The following is a 25,133-nucleotide window of genomic DNA, read 5'->3' on the forward strand; positions in this document are numbered from 1 at the left end:
TGCGCAATCTGTGTAGAAAATAATGCTTGCAAGAAACTAATGTGAGTCCAATCAGCGAGTAATTTCAATCAATTTACAATATACATGTAGAAATTTGTTATAACTTGTTAAGAATGACTCAAAGTATTACGCAAGCAGGATATATCTCCAGATACTGTCTATTTAAGCCTGACTGCCAAAGTGTGGAATAAACATGTTTTTAGCACCTAAGTGAAGTAAATAATATTTTGACTTTTCTATGTGAAATTTGGTCGATTCCTTAGATGCACATATTTCCTTCAAGGAATGTTGGTAATCGTACCTTTAGGACACTGTATTGTTATGTACTGCTAACACTCTTGCAATTTGGGAAAACGCATTACACATAAATGTGGAATATTGGGATTTGTAGACCAGTGACAAATAAACCAAGTTATGAATTCTTTATTTAACTGAATTGATTTATTATTCTTACATCAAGACACATTCTAATGGAAATGATGTAGTGCCTGCAACAAAAGAGAAGTAAAATTAAGACAAGTACAGCAATATAAAAAAATAAATTAGTATAATACAAAAAATTGCATATTACAAGGTCTGTGATTAAAGCAACATACAATAAGTATTTAAATAAGTATCGTTAAGGTAAATATGAGTGTCATAACAGTGACGTATACTTAGTGATTTACGCATTTATCATGATGGGACTGATATTAAGTACTGTTTATATTTTCTATTTCTGAACTATTTTTCAGAAAGCATAGATACATGAGATAAGTGAATATACACTTAAATCAGTAGAAATGTTGTGTTGCGGATTACCAAGGAAGATTTCAATATTTAAATGTAAATTATATTATAAATATACTTTTGGGGAGATGTAAAATCTTAGGTATATACGGTATGTAATGTACAATTGCCCGACCTGTCTTAAGGCAAATATATTGTTCCTAGTGTTGTATTACAATGTAGATCGGCGTTTGTACGTGTTATTAATGTTGAAATATATAAATGTTGTACTGAGACGACTTTATTTCGGTTTTAGATTATTAGTTGTTCGTTATGCGTAGTAAATGTGTTTAAAAAGCAAGGTGATCTCGCTTAGCTTCGTACTCCGCTCTACACGAAAAGTGTAAACTGAAATCTGCGACATTAGAACTTTGAATTCCCCTCAAAAGGGCTGTGTATCAGTACCTGTTAGTAAAAAGCTTTTCGTTAGATACTGAGTAATCCGTCCTATTTCTTAATCAATTTTGGTAGTAATACAAAAATCCAGAAGGAAATGCTGTTGTCATTTTTGAAATTGAGCGCCAGTATGTGTCATTTATTTCAAACCAAGAAACGCTTAGCTTTTTTAAAAAATAAATATTTCAGTGTGTAACATTTGTAGATAACGAGAATAGCAGATATACTTGAACATTCATGAGAATTCGCTGTACACAGAATAGAGACACGGCATTTCGAAAATTATATTATCTTTCTGCATCATTTATGCTGAAAAGTTGACCGTAGTCGATTCTACTTCTAGAAGAGTGCTTCATCCCCATCCGCAAATGATTTGATTCCCACAATGCTCCGCGCTCCGTAATAGCCATCGACGTATTGCATATAACGACAATGGCGACATGAGCTCTCAGCGGCCATGTAACATTGAACGCATAGTAAGTGACTAACAATGAAATTGTATCATTCTAAGTAAGCAGGACTTTTCATGCCTAGAAAATGAATCTATATGACGTTACCAATAAGGTACACAGACTAATATAATATGCTGATCAATATGGACGGAACTGTAATTAATGTCACTAATTTCAGGGGTTTATTCCCAGAGATATTTAAGATAAAATAGTATAATACAATTTTGCTCTTTTTTTCTTTCGTTCCGAGAAAAAAATTGTTTTATATGAAATATCTCATAGCGTTTTCCGTGAAATCCATTGAGTTAATTCCAAATATGTTGTGCCAATTTATGAGAATTTTATTATGAAAAGAAATCAATGAAAGAATTTTAGTTTTGTCCTTTAAATATGCAGTAATTTGATCCGAACAAATGCAAAATTCTACGGAAAACTTAAATTTTGGTCCTACAGAATTTATTTGTTATCTTAACAATTGTTATTAGAAGAGAAATATAATGAAATTAATGGCAGTTGGCTCAATATATGTCAACATATATGTCGAACATGGAGTAAGACCACAAAGGGAAAGACGCTAGTGGAGAGGGATTCATTCCAGTCCTATGGATTGAACTTCTGCGTAGCTCAGTAGTTAGAGCGCTTGTTACGTAGATCCAAGTACGCAGGTTGGATCCACGGCACCGGAGCGAATTTTTCTCCTCTAATAAGAAATTTAACATTGTAAAATTCCTTTTCAGAACGAAAAGTTACATTTGTTGAGATAAAATTTCACACATGCATATAAAGGCCAAAAATGATATTCTTTCAAAAAATTATTATCATAATACACTGCTTTCTTAAATTGATTGAGCAGAGTGGGAATTAAATCAATTACTTTTCCAAAACATGTTGTGAAATGTTTCATATAAAATAATTTTTTTCCCTAAAAGGAAGCAGAAACAAACAAAAATGTGTTAAAATATTTTGTTTGAAATGTCTCGAAGAATAACCTCCTGAGATTAAAGACTTTGCAATGATTTATTCTATGTAGTATTATATTATAAATTGAAAGTATCAATTATTAGTACGTAATTCGACGTTACTCTCAATACGAAGTGTCTACGTGGGAAATAACGAAATAAAAGTCAAAATAACGAGAGGAATATGTGCACATAAAGTGCCGTGTTTATGTGAATTATTTTCGGTGACCCTATAAGCATGAATATGATTGTTAATAAGAGAAACATTTTCGCCAGCCTCTACCCGATTTGCATTGGCTGAATTTGCGAAGTAGCACAAAATTTGAAGTAGATCAAAAATACCGATCGAAATGATCAGAATTCCTTAATTGTACGTTGAATGAGGGGTAAAAGGAAATAATGGCGGCTATGATCAATGATGGAAAAAAATAGTTTACTCTCTAAGGCGAGAACCGAGAAGGGACATGATGTAGTCTGAAGGCAGGATGTAATAAGTCAAAGAGACTCGTAAAGGAAGCTGTAGAACATTGGAGTTCGAAACAAAGATCCAACTATATAAACATAAGCAGGGTAACAACTTGTCTATCTAAGATTACTCGAAATGGAATATTAGGCCTATAACTTGAATTAATTTCTTCACAATACTAAAAATATTCTACATTTCTATTTTGTGTCTCAAAAATCACACTTTTCGTTCATACGCTATCAATGATGCTTGAATCATACCTGTAAATCAGGAAGCAGCTCTACAAAACCAGAACTCATTTCCCTAAGATGCGGGCAGTGTCGCGATCTATGTCCCGTGCTGTCACCATAACGCTCTGTAAAAACATAAAGATACTTGTTAATATTTACCAATGGACATGAAATGTCTCGTGAAGACCAAACATATCTCTTTATACAATCCACACGTTTGAATCATTCACTCGGATAATGACGTAACCAATATTTTTGTTGAATATGAGTTAAAATTGGAATTACATTAAGTCAGCCGTCCTGCAGGCAATGGAAAATCTAAATCAACCTTTACAGATATTCGAAAATTAATACTGCTTAGTAGAACGACGTTATAATTTTTACAATTTTTATAATTTATTTACTCTCCTGTAGAATTTAAATTTGTTGGCTACAACGTTGTTGGGATGAATGATTCATTTCGAAAAAAAATGCTTCCAAGCCCATATTTACACATGGGCCATATGGACCCAGATCCAGTGCTGCAAATTCCTAGGGGCGGCGAAATTGTCAGGAAAGAAAAAATATCTAGTAAAAATTTATTTATAAATTTTTTTATTTAAATGTATTTATTTAAATTTAAATATACAAAATATAGAATATAATTACAAACAAACAAGAGAAATGCATAGAATTAAAATAATACAAACAATATAAAAAAGGAGATACAGTAGTATTAACAAAATTTGAGACCGAATGAGCAGCGCTCGTGTTCGGTCGCAGTTCAGATATGATATTATTAGGCCTATAAGAGAATATAAAATAAAATAAAATGAAATAAAATAGTAAATAGAATTAAAAATACATTTACAGAAATTATATAATACAACATTAATATAAGAGAAATATAGAAAATAAAATAATAATAATAATAATAATAATAATAATAATAATAATAATAAAAATAAAGAAGTAAAATAAAATAGGAACTAAAATTTAAATTACAGCGGGCAATGGAATTATATAATATAATATTAACACTAGAGAAGAATAATATCGCACGTGAAAAGTAGGACTATATATATATATATATATATATATATATATATATATATATATATATATATATATATATATATATATAAATTATAGAATACAAATATAATATAGGTTGATTAATTCATACACATAGGCCATAAATTTATTTAATCAAATTGAAGATAATAACACATTTCTAATTTTCTTGTTATATGTTAGTCGGTTACATGTTAGAAGTTCTGGGTGTAATTTAGTTAAAGCATTGTACAACCGAGGGTCAAAATTAATGCTATGCTTTAGACCAGCAGATGTGAGACATTTAGGTTCTACTAATGTTGAATTAATATTTCGTCTTGTGTCATAATTATGTGTCTGTAATAGAAACTTATTACGATTTTTATGATAAAATTTTAACAGCGTATACTTATAAATTTGTTCAATATTAAATACATTAAATTCAGAATAAATTAATTTAGTTGGATAATCGAAACGTTTCTTCAAACAAATTTTAATTATTCGTTTTTGTAGTAAATTTAACGGACTAAGATTAATTTTTGCACTTTCACCCCAAACAAATAAAATAAATTTTCTATATTTTCCTACTTCGTAGATGCCTGCTTTAGATAGCGGTATAATGTAAAGTTGTTATTACACACTGCTTTTCTTTTCACAGTTTGACTGACAAAATGTCTAAGATTTGCAGAAGCAGATATGCTTAGCACTACCTAAATACAGGGATGATTGTGTCACTGTTTAAGTTTTATGTTGTTTAAGTATGATTCAAGTCACATAAAAATGAATTTATTTGCATCAAAATGAGATAGGCAAATAATGACACAGAATGCAAGTTGACTTCATTTACAACTTAATGTAAAGCAGTTCAATGCATTGTAATTTAATGTCTGTATGTATGTGCCATGTATGTATGTATGTATGTATGTATGTATGTATGTATGTATGTATGTATGTATGTATGTATGTATGTAACACAGGAAAACAAAAAAATACTTGTAGGACTAATATAAAATTTTTTCAAATTCCTCGGATCTCTCGAATTGTTGATATGGGAGTAAGTTGTGGAAGATTCTGCCAGATGGCGTATCTGAAACTCATATATGGTAATGGCTTCAAATTGCAAAAATTAGCGTTTTGCAGAGATATTTGTGTACTGTGGTTGCTTGTTTATAAGTAAGAATACAACAATATTTAATGTTCGGAGATATGTGGTTTTTGAGAATGCATTTGCTATGAAACAATTTTTTTTTAGGTTTGAGAATTGAAATTAAATCAAAATTAATATTAATATTTATATAACAGTACATATTGTTAAACAAGATACAATTTTATAACGGGTTTTAACCTTGTCCATACCGATACCATATGAGATGACGTTTCCAGTTAAAATATTTGTTTTATATGTGTTACGTCTATTGCATTTTTGTAAGATTTGGTTAAGACTGATATACATTATTTTGAGGTTGCAGCAATGTATATAATTTTGTGTTCACCACATAATAGTACATTATGCAACGAGCCTATAATGGTAGTAATTAAGACGCGAGTATGTTTATGAAACGAGCGCAAGCGAGTTTCATAATTTTCATACGAGCGTCTTAATTACTACTATAGGCAAGTTTCATACGACTTTTTATGCTCGACGATATTCCTAACTTGAAATTATTCATAAGTATTCATGTTATTGTTATCTGAGTGAGGAGCGGAACTGACCTTGTGCAATAGCCTACCTCGTAAATTGTGAGATGTGCGCAGAAGCGAAAGCATTGATTTTTTTCCGAGAAACAAATGTCGACGATCTTGATATAATCTAGAGAATAAAATAAACATTAATCTTGATATAACCTTGAAATTGAATTAGATATTGAAAAACGAGATGACAAATTGAATTTATTTGGATATTATTTACAATTAACGCTAATTATTATAGAAAAGAATTAACTTTATTTCAAATGTAGGTTATTTATTGCGCAATTGGTGAAATCGATACTTGTGCTTTCATATTACTACAATGGTATTTTCTGATTGGTGGAACACCTGAACTTTAATGAATAGGTGTACTTTAATGAGGTCCATTAAAGGGCTGCTACCAAGTGTATAATTACTACATTTCGGCATGGTCGAGCATAAACATATAATTTTGCATAGACCTGATGACGACCACACAATGGTCTAAAACATTTGAGAAGCTTGATTAAAGAAAAATAATTGTTTTTAGACCATTAATAAAATTAGGTAAGTTCATAGACTGAAGCTATTCATTATTTAACTTATTGTACAATTATTCATTCGAATGGATCAGGAAGAGATAAAGGAATTGCTTGGGTCACTGGCTGAGGAAAAAACTGCCTACTGATGGATGCAAGAAGTAACGGTGAACGGGAGAAGAGTTCGTTTTAGAAGGAGATATAGAAGATGATAGATACAAGTAAGATATTTGGATCATATGCGGAGACTAAGAGCAAGACAGAAAGTAGTAAAGATTTGAGAATTTTGGGTTTGCAGCTAAAGACTTGCCCTTGAGCAGAAAACTATGAATGAATGAGAAATCAAATATCGCAATTACAAGAACAGAACTGTCCAAAGCTAGATTTGAAGCCACGAATAGTTAACATGATTCGTTAGTTGTATTACGTCTTGGAAAATGTTACATATCCTAAAATTTGAGAACTATAATTTGGTTTAAGAGAACATTACTTGCTTTCAGTCATCTAATGATTAATTTTCTTTTTAAGATTCAGTTAAAGAAGTTATTTGGCGAAATGCTTTCAACAGAAATTTTCAGAGCGAATAGCTCATGTTGTATGTAAAAAAAATTGTAGTACCATACAGTTGGAAGGTCCATAGTAGTCTCAGAAAAGAAGTGTTTCCCCCCCAAATGATTAACATATAACTATTGTGAGTAGGATTTTGAAATTTGTCTATATTGATAGAAAATCCCTATGGTGTATTTCAAAATCGTGGACGGTTTTCGCGTGAATTTAAGGACTACTAATTTGAAATTACTGATCGATGCGACCAGTTTTCAAGAATGTAGTCAGAGAGAGAGATGGAAGGTATTTCACTAAGACAGACAGATCTGATTTCGTTGAGCTCTTACAGGAAGAAAAAGCATTGTGTTAGCGATGATGTTACCAGACCGTTTAAATTTCATCTCAATCTTCTAATAATAATACCTTGAATTCAACTAGAAAACGTAATGTTGGTTTCCTTTTTAATTAAGAGTACCCTACTGTCCATTTCAATCTGCAGGATTGTTTCACTTTTACTTGTATATTCATCTCTAGCAAGGGAAAAGCATGTTTTGAGCCATGTTTCATACTTGTTAAAATTAGTGGTGGGACGAATCATGCAATTTATAATGTTATTATTCTATATTATATATCAGTGCTACGAGTTTATATCCAATTGTAATGTTAATACATACATACATACATGCATACATACATACATACATACATACATACATACATACATACATACATACATACATACATACATACATACATACATACATACTACATACATACGTACGTACGTAAAAGTGAACGTGGAGTTGGAGCAGGAGTAGCAATATTTCAGAGTAATGAACTAATCCAACAATTAAGATTTAGATTAGATCATAAATGTTCAAAAAACCAAGCTGAACAACTTGCTAACATGAAATCGTTAGACAATATAAAACGACTAAGAACAATAGGTGAAAGACCATTAGACGAAAGACGAATAGCGATCTACACTGACAGTAAAATTACTCTGAACTCTCTAAGAAATGGAAGCAACCACAACAATCTAATTGAATGCATCCGAACGAATCTACGGCTGGTGGAGAACTACAAATGGCTAGTGGACTTCAGATGGGTCAAGGCTCACGTGGGGAACTACGGTAACTAACTGGCAGATCGTCTAGCGAAACAGGCAGCGAGTGACGTCGATCTACAGATCTGCTACGACAAGATCCCGATGAGTGAAGTAAGGAACCAGCTGGCGGTCATATCCAAAGGAAAATGGGAAAGTAAATGGTCAACTACTTCCAAAGGTACTCTAACGAAAGCTTTCTTCCCGAGTGTCCAAGATAGACTGAAATTAATGATAGAAATAACTCCAAACTTGACGACACTGTTGACCGGCATGGAAGATTCAACGCATATTTTTATCGCTTTAAAATCAAGAATAGTGCGACATGTGTCTGTGGTGATGGGAATCAGACAGTGGATCATATTATATATGACTGTACGAAATTAGGAAAGGAAAGAGAAATATTAATCCAGTCTATACATAAAAGTGGTGGGAAGTGGCCTGTCGACAAGACAAAGTTAGTGAAAAATTATATAAAATATTTTATAAAGTTTGCTAATAGTATAGACTTTGAACAACTACAATAGGCTGGTTAGTTTATAAGAATAAGTTATTTGGGAAGATAAAGAGTTTAAAAGTCAGAATTAAGTGAAGGGCCGAAAATAGGTTACTTATATTCTGTAAATAAGCTAGAATATTAGAGGATATAATTTATTTGAGAATAGGCTCATTAAAGGTAGTAAATATGTAAATACTGCAAATATTTGAACTCTAGAATGTGTAAATAGATTCTAATACTTCCTAGGTTAGGAATAGGAAAATAAGTTAGACTAAGAGGTAACAATATTATCTTGACAGTTACACATCGTAGATGAACTACACTAATCCATACTTAACCTAAAATAGCAGCATAATAATATATAATGTAAATCAATAATGTACTTAAAGGTAAACCTAGGCATGTAGTATTACTTCTCATTTGTAATGGAACATGCTGCTCAGAAAAGGTACTTACATACATACATAGGCCTACATACATACATACATACATACATACATACATACATAACATTTTTCAGATTCCACAAATCTGTCGCATTCTTCATATAACAATAACAATAATAATAATAATAATAATAAAACAATAATAATAATAATAATAATAATAATAATAATAAAACAATAATAATAATAAGAATAAGAATAATAATAATTATTATTAATATTGAGCAGAAAGAGAAAGAAAGGAGAAGAAGGTGATGATAATGATAATGATGATAATGAAGAATGTGAAGAAGATAATGAATAGAAAGATGAAGAAGACTACGGAGGGATAAAGCTTGAGATGAGACAAATATAGTCTGGATGACGCCGAGCACAGACTGATAGCGTGTTCAAGTGACACGCTGCGCTGACATGAGTAGTACTAGTGTAGATCAATTGGTAGATAACCTAAGTAATGTGCGAGACGCTGCGTTTGTATACCTCGACATGAGTTGATTCTGTTGCTAGAAAACTCCAGAATTACATAGAGTTCGTTCCGAGAATTTTCGATTTTCTGATCTAGCCTATAGAAAGTTCCGGAACATTCCGCTAGATGTCATACAGACAACATTTTCACACTGAGGGCCGACATAAATTGCTACTGGTGATCAGAAATTGCTACAATCGCCGTTTTTTTTTTTAGTGGAGATTTCGAATCTCGAATCCTTTTCAATATTCGTGAGGATCGAATGTTGCACCGCTAGAAATTAAAATGTCTATGTGTATATTTGAATGACTTTTCTTATTGTCTTCTATGTTGGAAATTAAGATTCTTTTAGTGTGCATTTCATATTCGAAGCTTCACAATAATTGAAATATTGTAGAAACCGTCCAAATATTTATATGATGTAGAATTTTCTCGAAATATGATTATGTATTCTGATATAAATCTTAGGCCATTTTAAGCTATTCGTCTATTTAGATAATGTATGTTTTATTCCGATTTTGAATTCAAATTTGATAGAAGTGTTAGGTGAAGATGAATTGATTTTATTGATGTAATCTAAGAAGTGAAAGAAATTTTATTTTATATTAATACTTGAATTTGTGTCACAGTTTCATGTGTTGTATGACAGTTAACCGAAAATAGTAAAAACAACTATTATCACTGACAACATTTTCATAAATTTCAGAAGTCGTCATGTACAGGGGGTGAATTTCATGTGTACAGGAAACCATTGTATCTTACCTGAATGGCGAGAACAGCCGCAGCAATTGTGAACACAACGAGAGTTCGAATCATTTTGCAATAGAACCTGCAATACAAAATTCTTGTTTAGTGTCGTTATTTTTACTTTATACGTGGTAATGAGGAGTATAGAATTATAAATGTAAGGAAATATCTGAAATTGTGCAGGAAGAAACAATGCATATTGCATACTTATGGTAGAACTGAACAAAATACACTTAATGCTACATATTCGAAATAAAAATATTTTCTCATAACTTGTTATCGTATGGAACAAACCTAGGAAGTGAAAAAGTTCACAAAAATAAGTACTTTTAAGGATATACTTGATTGGAGGGGGGATAATAAATGGGTGGTTATTTAAACCTACGAGTACAAAGTAATATTCGAGAATGTTATTCTACGTAGTGCAGATTTAAGCATTAAATATTTTGGTATGTGAGTTCAGAAAACTTTGAAATATGAAAAATTCACGTGGCATAGGCTTCGCTTTACGGACTACCTTAGCAGACATGACATCATTGTACCATGGCGCTCTGTACTAATATAGTCAATGACGTCTGATATCATAAAATTTGTCTTAAGTAAACGAATTTATAATTGTGAACTATAAGGTTTTTTATAATACAACTTAAATGAAACTATTTATTTCGAGAAAAAATGAAATAGGAAACAAAGAGAATTTTCATTGCAACACTCAAGAATGTGTGTCTGTAACTAAAATTCTACCGTGCTAGTTTTCCATCTAGGTTACCTGGATTCGATCCTGGGCAAAGTTGTTATGGACAAAGTAGAAGTTGCAGAGGGTTTTACTCGGGGCACCTCTGTTTCTCTTTATCATTGCACAAACACTGGGTAGGCAGAAAGTATTCCATTACTATGTTAGACGTTTTGGTTATGAATAGAGATAACTTTGTCATTGAGTGAGTTTGAAATTTTGCTGAATTATATTTGAATAAATATACATTATATAAGTTTCATTAATGTTTTTTTACTGGAAAAATTGTTGTAAGTACCTAGTAAAATCAATTGGTGTGGAATGAATATGCGCCTCTCGATGGATCGCGATGTCTGAAGATTAATTATCTCCTACTTCAAAATTTGTAGGCCTACATAAAAGGGCATTCGTGTGAATGTCGTTAATATGTGAAATCTTTTGCTACGCTTTATGTATAATCAATTCTGGATTAATAATACACGTTTATGTTAATATTTCAATCAGAAGTCAACATGCTCATATAGCGCAACGTGTTGTGCCTACTTTATCGTTTATACTTCGTCCCATAATGTCTGAAAGGAGAAGTAAAAATTGTTGGCAGAGGAGGAGAGAAGCATAATTGCTATTCATCCAATAGCAGAAGTCTCTTTTCACGCTTTTATTCAATTTGGGCGGGGGTAGAACTCTTCAGAGCGCCCAAATTCAACTCAAGCGTGGAATGAGACTTCTGCCATTGGTTTAACGATTATACTCCTCTCCTCTGTTGGCAATATTTACCTCTCCTGTCAGACATTATGGAACGAAATATAGATACTACAACATAGAATACTTATTTGGTGTAGATTGGATTACAATTACAGTTTAACTTATAACAAACTTCCTTGCAATTTTTTGTGTTTGCTTCCAGCAATAGAAAATGAAGTAGAAATTATAGAATGTCGTATTTAGTCGAATTATATTAAATTAAATTATTGGGATTGTAAGATGTTCAAGTAACATATGTGGAAGTGCAGATATTTGACAACCAATTTGATATTACAGTTTTTAATAACGGTTTATTTTTGTTTGTTTATTACAGTTTGTGTCACTCACATAACAGTTTAATTAACTTAGTTAAAGTAGTTTGGTGTACTAATAAGCTTTATACGGTTTCAGAGTCGGTTACGGAGCGTGTCTGTGAACGCCACGCGAGTCGCGGTAGCCTCGCTTGTTGTTTGCCTCGCGGGTTTGTTATATTGGTATCTAGGCAAGAACACGAAGCAGAGCGAGCCACCATTTATTGCGCGACAATTGAGGCAGTAACGTCGGGTTGGGTTATTATATCTTTAGCAACAAACAGATCGCACGGAAGATGTTACTCACTGCGAGGTATCTTTGATCACATCCAAAAACTGATTGGAATTGGATCACGGGTAGGAAACGGCGTATGCACCATTACTTGTGAAGGAGCCTCGCTTTTAGAGACTCGCGTCCACACCTGTGGAGTAACGGTTAGCGCGTCTGATCGCGAAATCAGATGGCTCAGGTTCGTATCCTACTCGGGACAAGTTACCTGTTTGAGGTTTTTTTCCGGGGGTTTACCTCAACCCAATACGAGCAAATAATGGGTAACGTTCCCCTGGCTCATTTCACCGGCATTATCGCTTCAATATAATTCAAACGCTAAATAACCTTAGATGTTGATACAGCGTCGTGAAATAACCCAATAAATAAATAAAAACACTTTAGAGACTCACTATAGATTGGTTTGAAGTTGTTATTTGAGAAAAGTTCAGTTGTTCATTTGAGACAAAGTTGCCCATTGCCATGGTCGAAGAGGACTCTCTTCCACCTCCTCTTAAATAGATCGCATAACCGAAAATTTATTTAATGATATTCATCATGTACTGGAAAGGTCCTCCATCATGTTTGAAGTACAATTACAATCTCCGTAACAAATTTCCATGCACACGTCGAAGATCAGTTGTAATATCTCTATACTTTATTCTAACGTGTCTTTGCAGATAAGTAACGTTCATGGATTACTGTATTTGTATTCACTTCAAATTTAATGTAGTATTCCGAAAGAAAATAATAGCGGGATGATATCGGGTGACCTGGCTGGCCATATTTCGTTACTGATAATTCTTTCCTCAAAGACCCTTTCGAATTCTTATAAGAACCTAACTACGAACAGGTGCTGACTCCTGCTAAAACCGGACGGACTGCTACCATTGATGTATACAAAAATCAAATTCCATCACAAATGGTAGGGGCACGGCATGTGTCTATCGCTTACCCCGAAGGATTGTGGGTTCGAGTCCCGCCTCGGGCATGGGTGTTGTGTATGTACTAGTTCAAGAAAGCGAAAAACGGAAAAAAAGAGAAAAAACGAAAAAATAAAAAAATCACATGTATTCATTCCGCAGTTGACAAAGGAAAAACTCAGCACCTGCTCAAATCGAAGGTAGGTCGTTAGAAGAATCGGAAAGGCTCTTAGAGGAGGGAATTATTAGTAACGTTGTTTACAAGCCAAAACTGTTTGTTTCAGATTTATTGTCATTTAAAGAAAGCGGACTGCTATATGTTTTCGGTGTTTATTATCCTCTATTAATAAAAATTCAGTGTGGAAAATTTAAGTTATTCGAATTATTTTGACATCATAATAATACAGTATCATTTGAGCTTTATAAAACATATCTTTTCATTGGAAATTTACGTTAAGAAAGTTGTCATAACATTTCTACATTCTAATTGTAACAGCAATTGCATAATTAATAGCAAAAACAATGACGTACATTAATCACTTAGGAAATAGATTAAGAAGTTCAAGTTAATAACAAAATTATTCCTCGAAATGTTAAAATTCTTAAACTACATAGAAATGAGGTAGTTATTACTGGATAAATGAATTTGTATGAATATTTAAAGCTGAGGAGAACATTTTAGATTTTAAAATATGAAGTTAGAATTAAACAAAATTAGGTATAATATAACCGTGTAATTGACAAGAAGAGTTCTCACCTGTACTTGTTGGAAGTCTGGTACTGGTATGGCTACACTGTCTAACGGCGACTTATATACATGAATCGGTAGAAAACTCCTAAGGACAAGAATGAAACATGTTATGCCGACAACTGGAGAAATGAATTACGTTGCTTTTGATTGACACTTCACCTAAACGAAATATTGTACAGAGGTTAAAAAAGCATAATTCTGTTAGAATTATAAAATTTACTATTTATACGTGACTGAACGTGGATACCTACCCTGTCTTGGTACTGGAAACAGATATGAATTATTTGATTTTATATTTAATCTCTGTTGACACTGAGACTAGTATAATTGATATAAATTTTAACTGTCTTGAATGTAAACCATTTTTTATTTTATTTACTGTGAAATAGAAGTGGTTTAAAATTCTAACAAATATGCAGCACAATGTTTAAAGACTTAAAAGATTAATGTAATAATTGGATCCTTTATGACTGTGAAGCGACAGTTTTAACTGTAATTTTGTGATAGCGATGCACGAGCATTAAAAATTATGAGTGCATGATTGAAGCTGCAAAACTGAGATTAAGAATAAATACTAATAGTGAAATGAATATTGAAAAAAGATTAATAACAAGAGATATAATCTAAGAAAACCTTAAAAAAAAATTCTGTGTTACGAAGAACTAATGGATACTATTCTAGGTGTATTCAATAGCCAGAAGCTCCATCATTTAGCACAAATATTATAAAACTCTATGTTCATTAGAACCGATTCTATGCCGGGCTTCTTTCAGGTAAATTTTTTTTCGCATTTTTGACACATCTTAACAAGTATCTCCCCTTATATATTGACAAAATTGGCAGAATTTCGAAATCAAAATTGAATCCACATTTTATAATAAATAACACACATCTAAATATGATCTTATTTTCAGATGGTGAGACTGTATTTTCTAATTCAGAAGATAATCTACAAACGAGCACTGTTTAAACTGAATTAGATAGTCTGTGACTCTAAACTGAAGATCTCGACAGTGAAAACGGACAATGGAATTTCATAGAAAAATATCTCTAAGAAAAGAAATTGTAATAAATAATGAGCGCATTGAATACGTTTTTTCACTCTCCTCTTAGTATTAGTAGTATTTATTTATTTAACCTGGTAGAGATAAGGCCGTCAGGCCTTCTCTGTCCCTCTACCAAGGGATTACAACTATAATATGAACAATACAATTACAATTAATATTAAATTTACAATTACAATTACAATAAAAATTAAAGTATGACAAGATTACCTGATTAATGAAAGCTAGACATTTTTAGAACAACGAATATTTTTGTATTTACTGAATTACAAATTAAACCTTCAATAAAAAAATTCTATAGTGATGAAATTACCATATATTGAGATATTTTGTGATAGATTAAGAGAACTTTTTACAAGAAACCATGTCTGAATGAGTCTCAGTTACTGACCAAGTGCCTAGTAAGTTTGCGTTTGAATTCAATTTTATTTCGACAGTCCCTGATGCTAGCAGGTAAAGAATTCCAGATTCTTGGCAGGGCTATTGTGAAAGAGGATGAGTATGAGGAGGTACGTTGGGATGGTATTGTTAGTATTGTTTCATGGCGAGAGCGTGTGTTCAGATTGTGGTGGGAAGAAAGGTAAGTGAAGCGAGACGACAGGTACGAAGGAATAGAAGAGTTCAAGATTTCGAAGAGAAGGAGAAGTGAATGTAAATTTTTTTCTTATCTAGTTTAAGCCAACCTATTGTTTCCAGGGATGGGGTAATATGATCATATTTACGTACATTGCTTACAAATTATGAGCACGTTGAAGTTTCATTTTGTTGTCGCTGGAAAGGTCAGTCAATAATATATCAGCATAGTCAAAATAGGGAAATACAAGCGTCTGCACAAGGGACTTTTTTTAAACAAGAGGGAAGATGAACATATTTTATCCTTTTTAGCACATGGATAATAGAATATACTTTTCTGTGATTTGCAGGTTCCAGTTGAGATTATTATCCATGTGAATGCCAAGATTTTTTACCGAAGAACTGAAAGAGATATGCACTGTACTTACTTTAACGGGGGAAATGTCGAGGTGCTTTACAGTGTCGGTTTGCCGTTTATGTCCTAATATAATTGCTTGTGTCTTTCCAGGATTGATATTAAGATGGAATTTCTTTGTCCATGTCACAATCGAGTCAATGTCTTCGTTCAATTTATCTATAGCGTCATTTATTCGGTCTAAGTGGGAAGAGATGTAGCATTGAAGGTCGGCAGCATACAAGTGATAGTTACAATGCCTTACAAGAGATGTAATATCATTGACAAATATTGTGAACAACAATAGTCCGAGTACCGATCCCTGTGGTATCCCTGATGTTATGTTAAGCCAGGAAGAGCTTCGATTCCCGGATACAACACATTGTTAATGTTGGTGTTCGTTATTCCTCTGAGTTTAACGATAGAGGTGAAATTTAAATTCCTCTCAATTAAACGCTTAATTATTATGTTTCAAAATGCTATATAGGGAATGCCAATATGACTCTTTTTCGTCATTTCTTATCATCATTATTTCCATTCTTTGTACATTCATTATTGTCCATATAAAAAATCTGTACAATGACATTGAGTACGTACGTACGTACATACATACATACATACATACATACATACATACATACATACATACATACATACATACAGCGCTGGCCTTCTGTGCTCGAGGTTGCGGGTTCGATCCCGGCCCAGATTTACTGGCATGAAAAAGAACTCTTGCGGAACAAATTTCCGGCACACTGGCGGCGCTGATATAACCTCGGCAGTTGCGAGCGTCCTTAAGTCATACATTTTTTACATACATACATCCATACATACAAGAATACATACATACAAACATACATACATATATACATACAACAATACATACATACATACAAACATACATACAACAATACATACATATATACATGCATACAAACATACATACATACAACAATACACACATACATACAAAAAAACATACATACAACATTACATACATACATACAACAATACATACATACAACAATACATACATACATACAAACATACATACTTACATACATACATACATACATACATACATACATGACATTGTGATATATTCTGTGTTATATTAGGCCTATAGAGGGTACTCATTACAAAGGCGTTATGGTCAAGGGAGCATGTTTTCATTGCGACGGCAATATGCTGCTAATATATCATATTTGTAAAGCACAAACCGCTAATCCATATATGAAGTTGAAAACCACTTGATAGATTTTCAAGCACTGTTATAACTGTAAGTTTTATTATATGCACATCTGCATCCGGTCCCTGATGTATCTAATACCATCTTTGCGTGAAATAGAGCTCAGGAATATCAGTTTTAATAGGTTACCGGTTGCGTGAAATAGAGCTCAGGAATATCACTTTCAATAGGTTACCGGTACGCTTGGAGTGCATAAAAATATAATTATACTAATATTTGTGAGATATATAAGAAATATACTTCTAATAATTTTTTTTGATATTACATAAATATTTTAAATATTTTTACAACAGCCACTAGTTGTGTAAATTATATCTTACAGAAGACCAAATACATATATATTATATGGATTTCTGAAATCAAAAATATATTAAATAAAAAATTTAGCACATATACGGCTTTTCTACTTAGGCATGAACCTCAAGACCAAAGGCTGACGCAACCAAATGCATATATTGTTATAGGTCAAAAATCGTATTGAGTGATTATGATAGTAAAATCACAGAATAATAAAGTTATCGTATGTGCTGGTATATTTTAATATTATCTTTGTGAAAAAAATTACTATTTAGCATTAGACTATCATGTGAATGTACTTTGTAAGGTTAAGAACAAAAAATTCCACTCTATCCTCTATGATAACCCTTCATATACGGTTTTTCTACACGCACGAATCTCAAGACCAAAAGGTGACTTAATCAAATGATGTATTGTTTCAGGCCGTAAGTCCCAGTTCATGATTGTGATAGTAGAATCACAAATGTAAAGTTATTTTCTTGCTGATATAGTTATTGCCTATTATCTTTGTTAAAAATTACCATTTAAAATGAGAATATCGTGTGAATGCACTTCGTAAGGTTACTCTCTATCCTCGGTTGCTGTGGTAATCTTTCATATAGGCTACGCTTTTATTTATTATAGACAGGCGAGTTCAGTAAGTAGCGACTTTTGTTCTTTAATGAGGATCTTGAAGCTGTCATCTCAAGACGTCAATATTATACTCGTGTCAAGGTGATCAATCTGTTCACAAGCGAAACAAAGAAGCATTGCTTGTAAAATTGCGTCACATCTTCACGTGTGTATCATTGTGCTCTGTTGTGCGATTTGTCTAAGAAAAATATGTGGAGAAAAAGGATGTTCATAAATATATTGTCCATGTATGGTGAAAATTGATTGATCCACCGCTGTGGAGTAACGGCTAGCATGCCTGACCGTGAAACAAGCGGGCCCGGGTTCAAATCCTGGTTGGGCGAAGCTATTTGCTTGAGGATTTTTCAGGGTTTTTCCCTCAACCCAATAAGAGTAAATGCTGGGTAACTTTCGGTGTCGGGCTTCTGAATCATTTCGCTGGCATCACCTTCATCTCATTCAGACGCTATACAGAGTGGATGGTAATCTCTGCACCAAAATGAAACTGATAATAGATAATGAGGAGAGATTTAAAAAATCTAAATAAGTTTTTAGTCTAACATTTACTATTTTAGAGGAAATCGTTATGTTTCTATGAAGTATTTGACTACATCACGGCTGCTGCAATAACTCTAAGCAAGCGCGGCCTGCACTCCTTAACTTCCCCTATCCCTCTGCTGTACTCAGTCGGTAACACGGGACGTTCGCTGCGTTGCAGGATTTATTTCAACGATTTTCGCAATTATTCAATTTAAATTGATAACTAAACGGTTTAATTATCAGAAAAGGAGTCAAGATATTAACTGTTCAGATTATTATTATTATTATTATTATTATTATTATTATTATTATTATTATTATTATTATTATTATTATTATTATTATAGGTATTTATATTATTATTTTACAACTGAAAAATGTATATTTTTATCATAGTGAATGCTTTGCCATTACTTTAAAACCTAGGAAGAGGCCGAGACTCTTCGAGAAAACGACGAGTAATTTATACCTGCGACTTTGACTGATATGGCTCCACAAAGACGTGAAAGAACTAAAGAAATTGTAATACGGGCTGAGATTCACGTTGGTTTTTCGGCATCCAAGGCAGACAGGACTTTCCAAGCTTCAGAAAGAACAGCTCAGAGATAGGTGCAAAATCATCAACGTTCGGTAATTTTTGGCCCAAAAGCTGGGAGTGGTAGAAGGAAAATATCAACACTACAATAGGACGCCAGATTAGTGGCAGAGATTGAAAGGAATCCCTTTCATACCGCTATAACTTTGGAGGCAGTTATTAATTTTCCTTGCCTTGACCAGACTGTGAAAAATCGTTTAATGGCCGTCAATTTGAGATCTCGACGTGCCATTCGTAGGAAAGTTCATGAGGAGGAGCATATATAAAAGCTTTTAGTCTTTGCAGTGGGAAATGGTGATCAGGATTGGAAAAGGGTAATCTCGAGTTAATATTGCAAAGCAAAATTACATAATACTTTAATTTTATTGATTAAACGAATTTTGCTTATAAATGGCAGCAGAATGCAGATATTGCATTGTTGATTTTTATCTGAGTTAAATACTGCAGCCAGCAACATATTTATGCAAATATCTCAATTTTTTTTTTCAAAATGTTGGTTTGTTTATTGTTGCGTACCTCCATCCAATTATTAAAATGAACATCATACAAGGAACGTTCTGCGTCCAATCAATTTCTGTGTCGTGCAAATGATTATTTAACATCATCCGTTTCATATAACACCAGAATAATGCCAATTTAGTGGGAAGAGAATGTATTTACACGTCCTTAATGTGCTGAGCCTAAGTAAGCGAAGTTCAGAGGCGATAAGCTGTTCAGCGAAGGTGCCATCTAGCCGTCTCTACACTCGCTAACCTGGGGTTCAATGAGTATTACGTTTAACATGGATAGTCACAAGAAGTGTATACACGAGAGAGCTTATTATACAGCCTTCATTGGTAACATTTTGTGTTCTCACGGCCTATAAGTCGTATGTAACATTTATGCACTGTTTATTAGAAAGATGGTAAAGCTACACAATGATAAGCTAAGCATAAGTTAAGAAATGTTTTGTAAATGTAAACTCTGATCAGACACACACACACACACACACACACACACACACACACACACACACACACACACACACACACACACACACACACACACACACACACACACACACATATATATATATATATATCAGATTGGCCATTCATATGTTATGAAATGGCAACATAAATGAGAACAACCATCGCAGCCTTCACCGTCGAAAAGGCATTTTTGGTAACGGCCGCTAGATGGAAGTACAGTTGCTCCATGCATTTCCATAATGGGTTATAAAGTGACTTCTTTTGCAGTCGCTAGATGACAGCATAGTGAAAATGATAAAAGTGGTTGCTGTGATAGTCTATTAGGGTGATTAATCTGTTATATGTGATCATCAGTGTGAGTTGATTCCATGTTACTTGCTATAAAAAAAATTCGCTTATTGACATTTGACATATTCAATCTTAGCATACTTTATTTTCACATACTATTCTTCCACCTACTAATGTTTAGCCTACCTAAATTTATTGTACGGCATTTAGCATACTCAATTCAGCCTACTGCAGTTTTTATAAGAAAACACTTACAGTAGTGTACAATTAATTGATAATATTATTAATTTTAAGATAAAGTTACATATATTCCTACCGGGACTCCAACCCAGGTCTCCTGATTGGTACTCATATCTCTTGGTATTGCGGTAAAATTTTCCATAGGATATTAATAATAACATTCTTCACTTTCAGTGTAGCAATTAAGCCATACTTACCTTAATATGGTAAATTTTCCAGTATATTAATTGTTTTCTATTAATCTTCACTAAAATGGTGTGTGAATTGATGCGTACTTCTAGATCCGGTTTCCAGTGTCATATGCAGGGAATTTGTATTATAAACAAAGAACGAACAATAATAACGGACGTACATTGGATGCAGGGAGGAGGATAAAGGATCCACAGAGAAAGTAATGCATGAGAATATATAGGCGGCTAAAGAATATTTCCCTGAATTACCAACAATACAAGCAAAATAACAGAATTCATGATTATTTAAGTGCTTGTGATCATAACTTTAATCTACGAGTACTATACTAGGCTTACTACTGTGCCTTGTATTTCGCACCATATTGAATCATTCTGTGCCTGTTTGTTAAGGTATACCAAATTTACTTAATTTATTCTATTTCTGTTTGTTAAGGTATACCAAATTTAATTAATTTATTCTATTTCTGTTTGTTAAGGTATACCAAATTTATTTAATTTATTCTATTTCTGTTTGTTAAGGTATACCAAATTTTTGTGAATGAAAACATTGTATGCCAAACAAACGTATTCCAAATTCGTGTCTCACAATTTTGAGTATGTCAGATATCCGTGTACCAAGTTACTTGAAATGTTGTGAGACTACTACACTCTGTACTCATGAAAAAAATCCCAGCCAGGTAAGGAGCACAATATTATACTGAATTGTAGGATGTAGATATGGGGTATTTCTTTACAGATAGGTCTACTCTAGCTTTCCTTGGTATTTTACACAGCAGACATTGGACGTCCTTGATAGTTGGTTTAATGAATAGGCCTATAGGGGCGCACTTTATCAGTGCACGGAAATGTACTTCACTTCTAGAGTTTTTTGTAGCAAGATACAGCTGAGATGCTGACTATTCCAAATATATTGCACCCTTAATTTGAATTCTTATAATTAATGCCGATTCCACTCTGTATGAGAGGCAATATCTCTATGACGTATGGATAGTTATGTTTCATTAATACGCAGGCGCAGAATATGTCTGTCTCTTATCCTTATTTATCATTTCCTTGTGACTGTCTTCATGTACAGGGCTGTAGTTCATGCAATGAGTTAGAGATTCTCAGCAACCCCTGATCGGTGTAGAGGGACCTCAATTGACAATAATAATCACTGCAGATGTATTGTAGTCCACCGCTATGGAGTAACTGTTAGCATGTCTGATCGTGAAACGAGAACCTCCCTGTACAAACCTTGGTTGGGACAAGTTATCTGGTTGAGGTTTTTTCCGATGTTTTCCATCATCCAATTGAAGCGAAATTTCCGGGTTACTTTCAGCGTTGGATCTCGGATCATAATTACATTGCCACTTTATCAGACTTGCTCCGATGAAGAGTCGGCTGCGAGCTTGGACCCCATGGTTATGTGGTCATTAGTTGCTGGTGGCAGTGCTATGTATCGTGTGCTGTCCTCTGGCCTCGTGATAGCTCTTGCGATTAGTGTTAAGGGACCGAGGAGATGCATACGTGGAAAGGTAAAAGATTCTGTAAGTTGCAGGGGAGTTCAGTGACGACCTGCGGGGAAACCTATAGTGTGTGAGGAGTTAGGACAAGCACAAAATTTCATTCTAGGTAGTACAGTGGGCCCACTCAAACGGCCTACGTGCGATGGCCGTTCCTATCCCGAGACCCTCACCTCGAGGGGAACTAATAGACTATAACTGTATGTTATCATATTGGTTAGATTTCCTACCATCTCGTATTTTGGGAGATGTCCAATATTTTGCCCTAATTTTAAGTCTCTTGGCTCCCGTATTTTTTCTTCTCTTCAAGCATTTTTCTGTCTTACTTTTACATATTGTAAAAATATTTATTTCTTAAATTTAATTTTGCCATGAATGAAGATCATTTACGAGTATATGATGAATTTTGTTGTTCAGAGATGCATTAAAAATGTGCAATCTATGTAGAAAGTAATGCTTGCAAGTAATGCATGTCACTCCTATCAGCGAATAATTTCAATCAATTTGCAATACTGGTGTAGAAATTTTTTATAACTTGTTAAAAATGATTCAAAGTATTACGCAAGCAAACTCTGTCTCCGAATACTCTCTATTTAAGCCTGACTGCCAAAGTGTGGAATAAATATGTTTTTAGTATCTAAGAGAACTAAATAATTTTTTGACTTTTCTATGTGAAATTTGGTCGATTCCTTAGTTACACTTATTTCCTTCAAGGAAAGTTGGTAATCCTACCCTTGGACACTGTATTGTATTTTACCGCTAATATTCTTGCAATTTGGCAAAACGCATTACACATAAATGTGGCATATTGGAATTTGTAGACGAGTGGCAAATAAAACAAGTTATGAATTCTTTATTTAACTGAATCGATTTATTATTCTTACATCAAGATACATTCTAATGGAAATGATGTAGTGCCTGCAACAAAAGAGAAGTAAAATTAAGACAAGAACAACAATATAAAAAAGTTCTTAATTAGTAAAATACAAAAATTTGCATATTACAAGGCCTGTGATTAAATCCACATACATTAAGAATTTACGTAAGTATCGTTAAGGTAAATATGAGTGTTATAACAATGACATATACTTAGTGATTTACGCATTTATCATGATCGGAGTGATATTAAGTACTGTTTATATTTTCTATCTCTGAACTATTATTCAGAAAGCATAGATACATGAGATAAGTGAATATACGCTTAAATAAGTAGAAATGTTGTATTGCGGATTACCAAGAAAGATTTCAATATTTAAATGTAAATTATATTATAAATATACTTTTGGGGAGATATAAATACTTATATACGTTATGTAATACAATTGCCCAAGCTATCTTAAGATGATTATATCGACCCTAATGTTGTATTTAATATGTAGATCGGCGTTTATAAGTGTTGTAAATGTTGTACTGAGACGGCTTTATTTCGATTTTAGATTATTAGTTGTTCGTTATGCGTAGTAATGTGTTTAAAAGCATGGTGAGGTCGCTTAAGTCTATATACTCCGCTTAACATGAACTCTGTTTAACTGAAATCTACGACATTAGAACTTTGAGTTCCTCTCAAAAGCGCTTTGTTAGTAAAAAGCTTTTCCTTAGATAGGCTACTAAATAATCCGTTCTATTTCTTAATTGATATGGTGATAATATAAAAATTCAGACGAAAACCCTGTTGTTATTATTGAAATTGAGCGCCATTCTGTGTCATGTTTCAAACCAAGATACAATTAGCTTTATAAAAAATACATATTTTAATGTGTAACATTTGCAGATAACGCGAATAGCAGATATACTTGAACATTGTACGCGCATGATCAGTTTTTCAGGAGAAAACACTGCACACAGAAATAGAGATACGGCATTTCGAAAATTATCTTTCTGCATCACTTACGCTGAAATGTTTCTTTTAGCAAATATCCTGGAATTGTTAGTTTGGAACACGAAATTAATTCCTGCAGTGGAAAACTATATTGCACATATTCCATTACTACATTGCAACAATGCAGTTGATTAGAAAGGAGTTAAACCAGGTGACTTTCTTCAACTTTAAACAGAATTTTATTGAAAATGAATTGCCCATACAGTACATTAATTTGATGCCCTCGGTTTCCTGTAATGGTATTGGACTCCAGATTTTAAATTTACAATCAGGACTAGTGTGATGGATTTCACTTACTTATGGTTTTTAAGGAACCCCGAGGTTCATTGGCGTCTTCATATAAGCCCGCCATCGGTCCCTATCCTGAGTAAGATTAATCTATTGTCTACAATCATATCTCACTTTTCTCAAATGCATTTTAATATTATCCTCCCATCTACGGCAGGAAGTAATAAGGCAAAGAGACTCGTAAAGAAAGCTGTAGAGTATTAGAGTTTGAAACCAAGATCCAATTATATAAAAATAAGTAGAGTAACAACTGGTTTATCTAAGATTGCTCGAATTGGAATATTAGACCTATAGCTGCAATTAATATCATGATATTACTAAAAATATTCTAGATTTCTATTTTGTGTCTCCAAGAGCATACTTTTCATACACACGCTGTCAACGATGAATGAATCATA

General features: G+C 33.1%; 1 protein-coding gene across 1 annotated transcript; it reads right to left on the reverse strand.

Annotated features, from left to right (window-relative positions):
• Nucleotides 1-412: 412 nt before the first annotated feature.
• On the reverse strand, nucleotides 413-19,605 carry LOC138709975 (uncharacterized). The gene is made up of 5 exons (XM_069840657.1): nucleotides 19,547-19,605; nucleotides 14,056-14,134; nucleotides 10,335-10,401; nucleotides 3,302-3,396; nucleotides 413-488 (listed from the first exon to the last, which is right to left on the reverse strand). Exons 1-5 carry the CDS (start codon nucleotides 19,603-19,605, stop codon nucleotides 468-470), a joined length of 321 nt encoding a protein of 106 aa, XP_069696758.1. The 3' UTR covers nucleotides 413-467.
• Between the last annotated feature and the right edge of the window lie 5,528 nt (nucleotides 19,606-25,133).

The sequence above is a fragment of the Periplaneta americana genome, chromosome 12 (assembly GCF_040183065.1).
Source record: "Periplaneta americana isolate PAMFEO1 chromosome 12, P.americana_PAMFEO1_priV1, whole genome shotgun sequence".
Taxonomy (NCBI): domain Eukaryota; kingdom Metazoa; phylum Arthropoda; class Insecta; order Blattodea; family Blattidae; genus Periplaneta; species Periplaneta americana.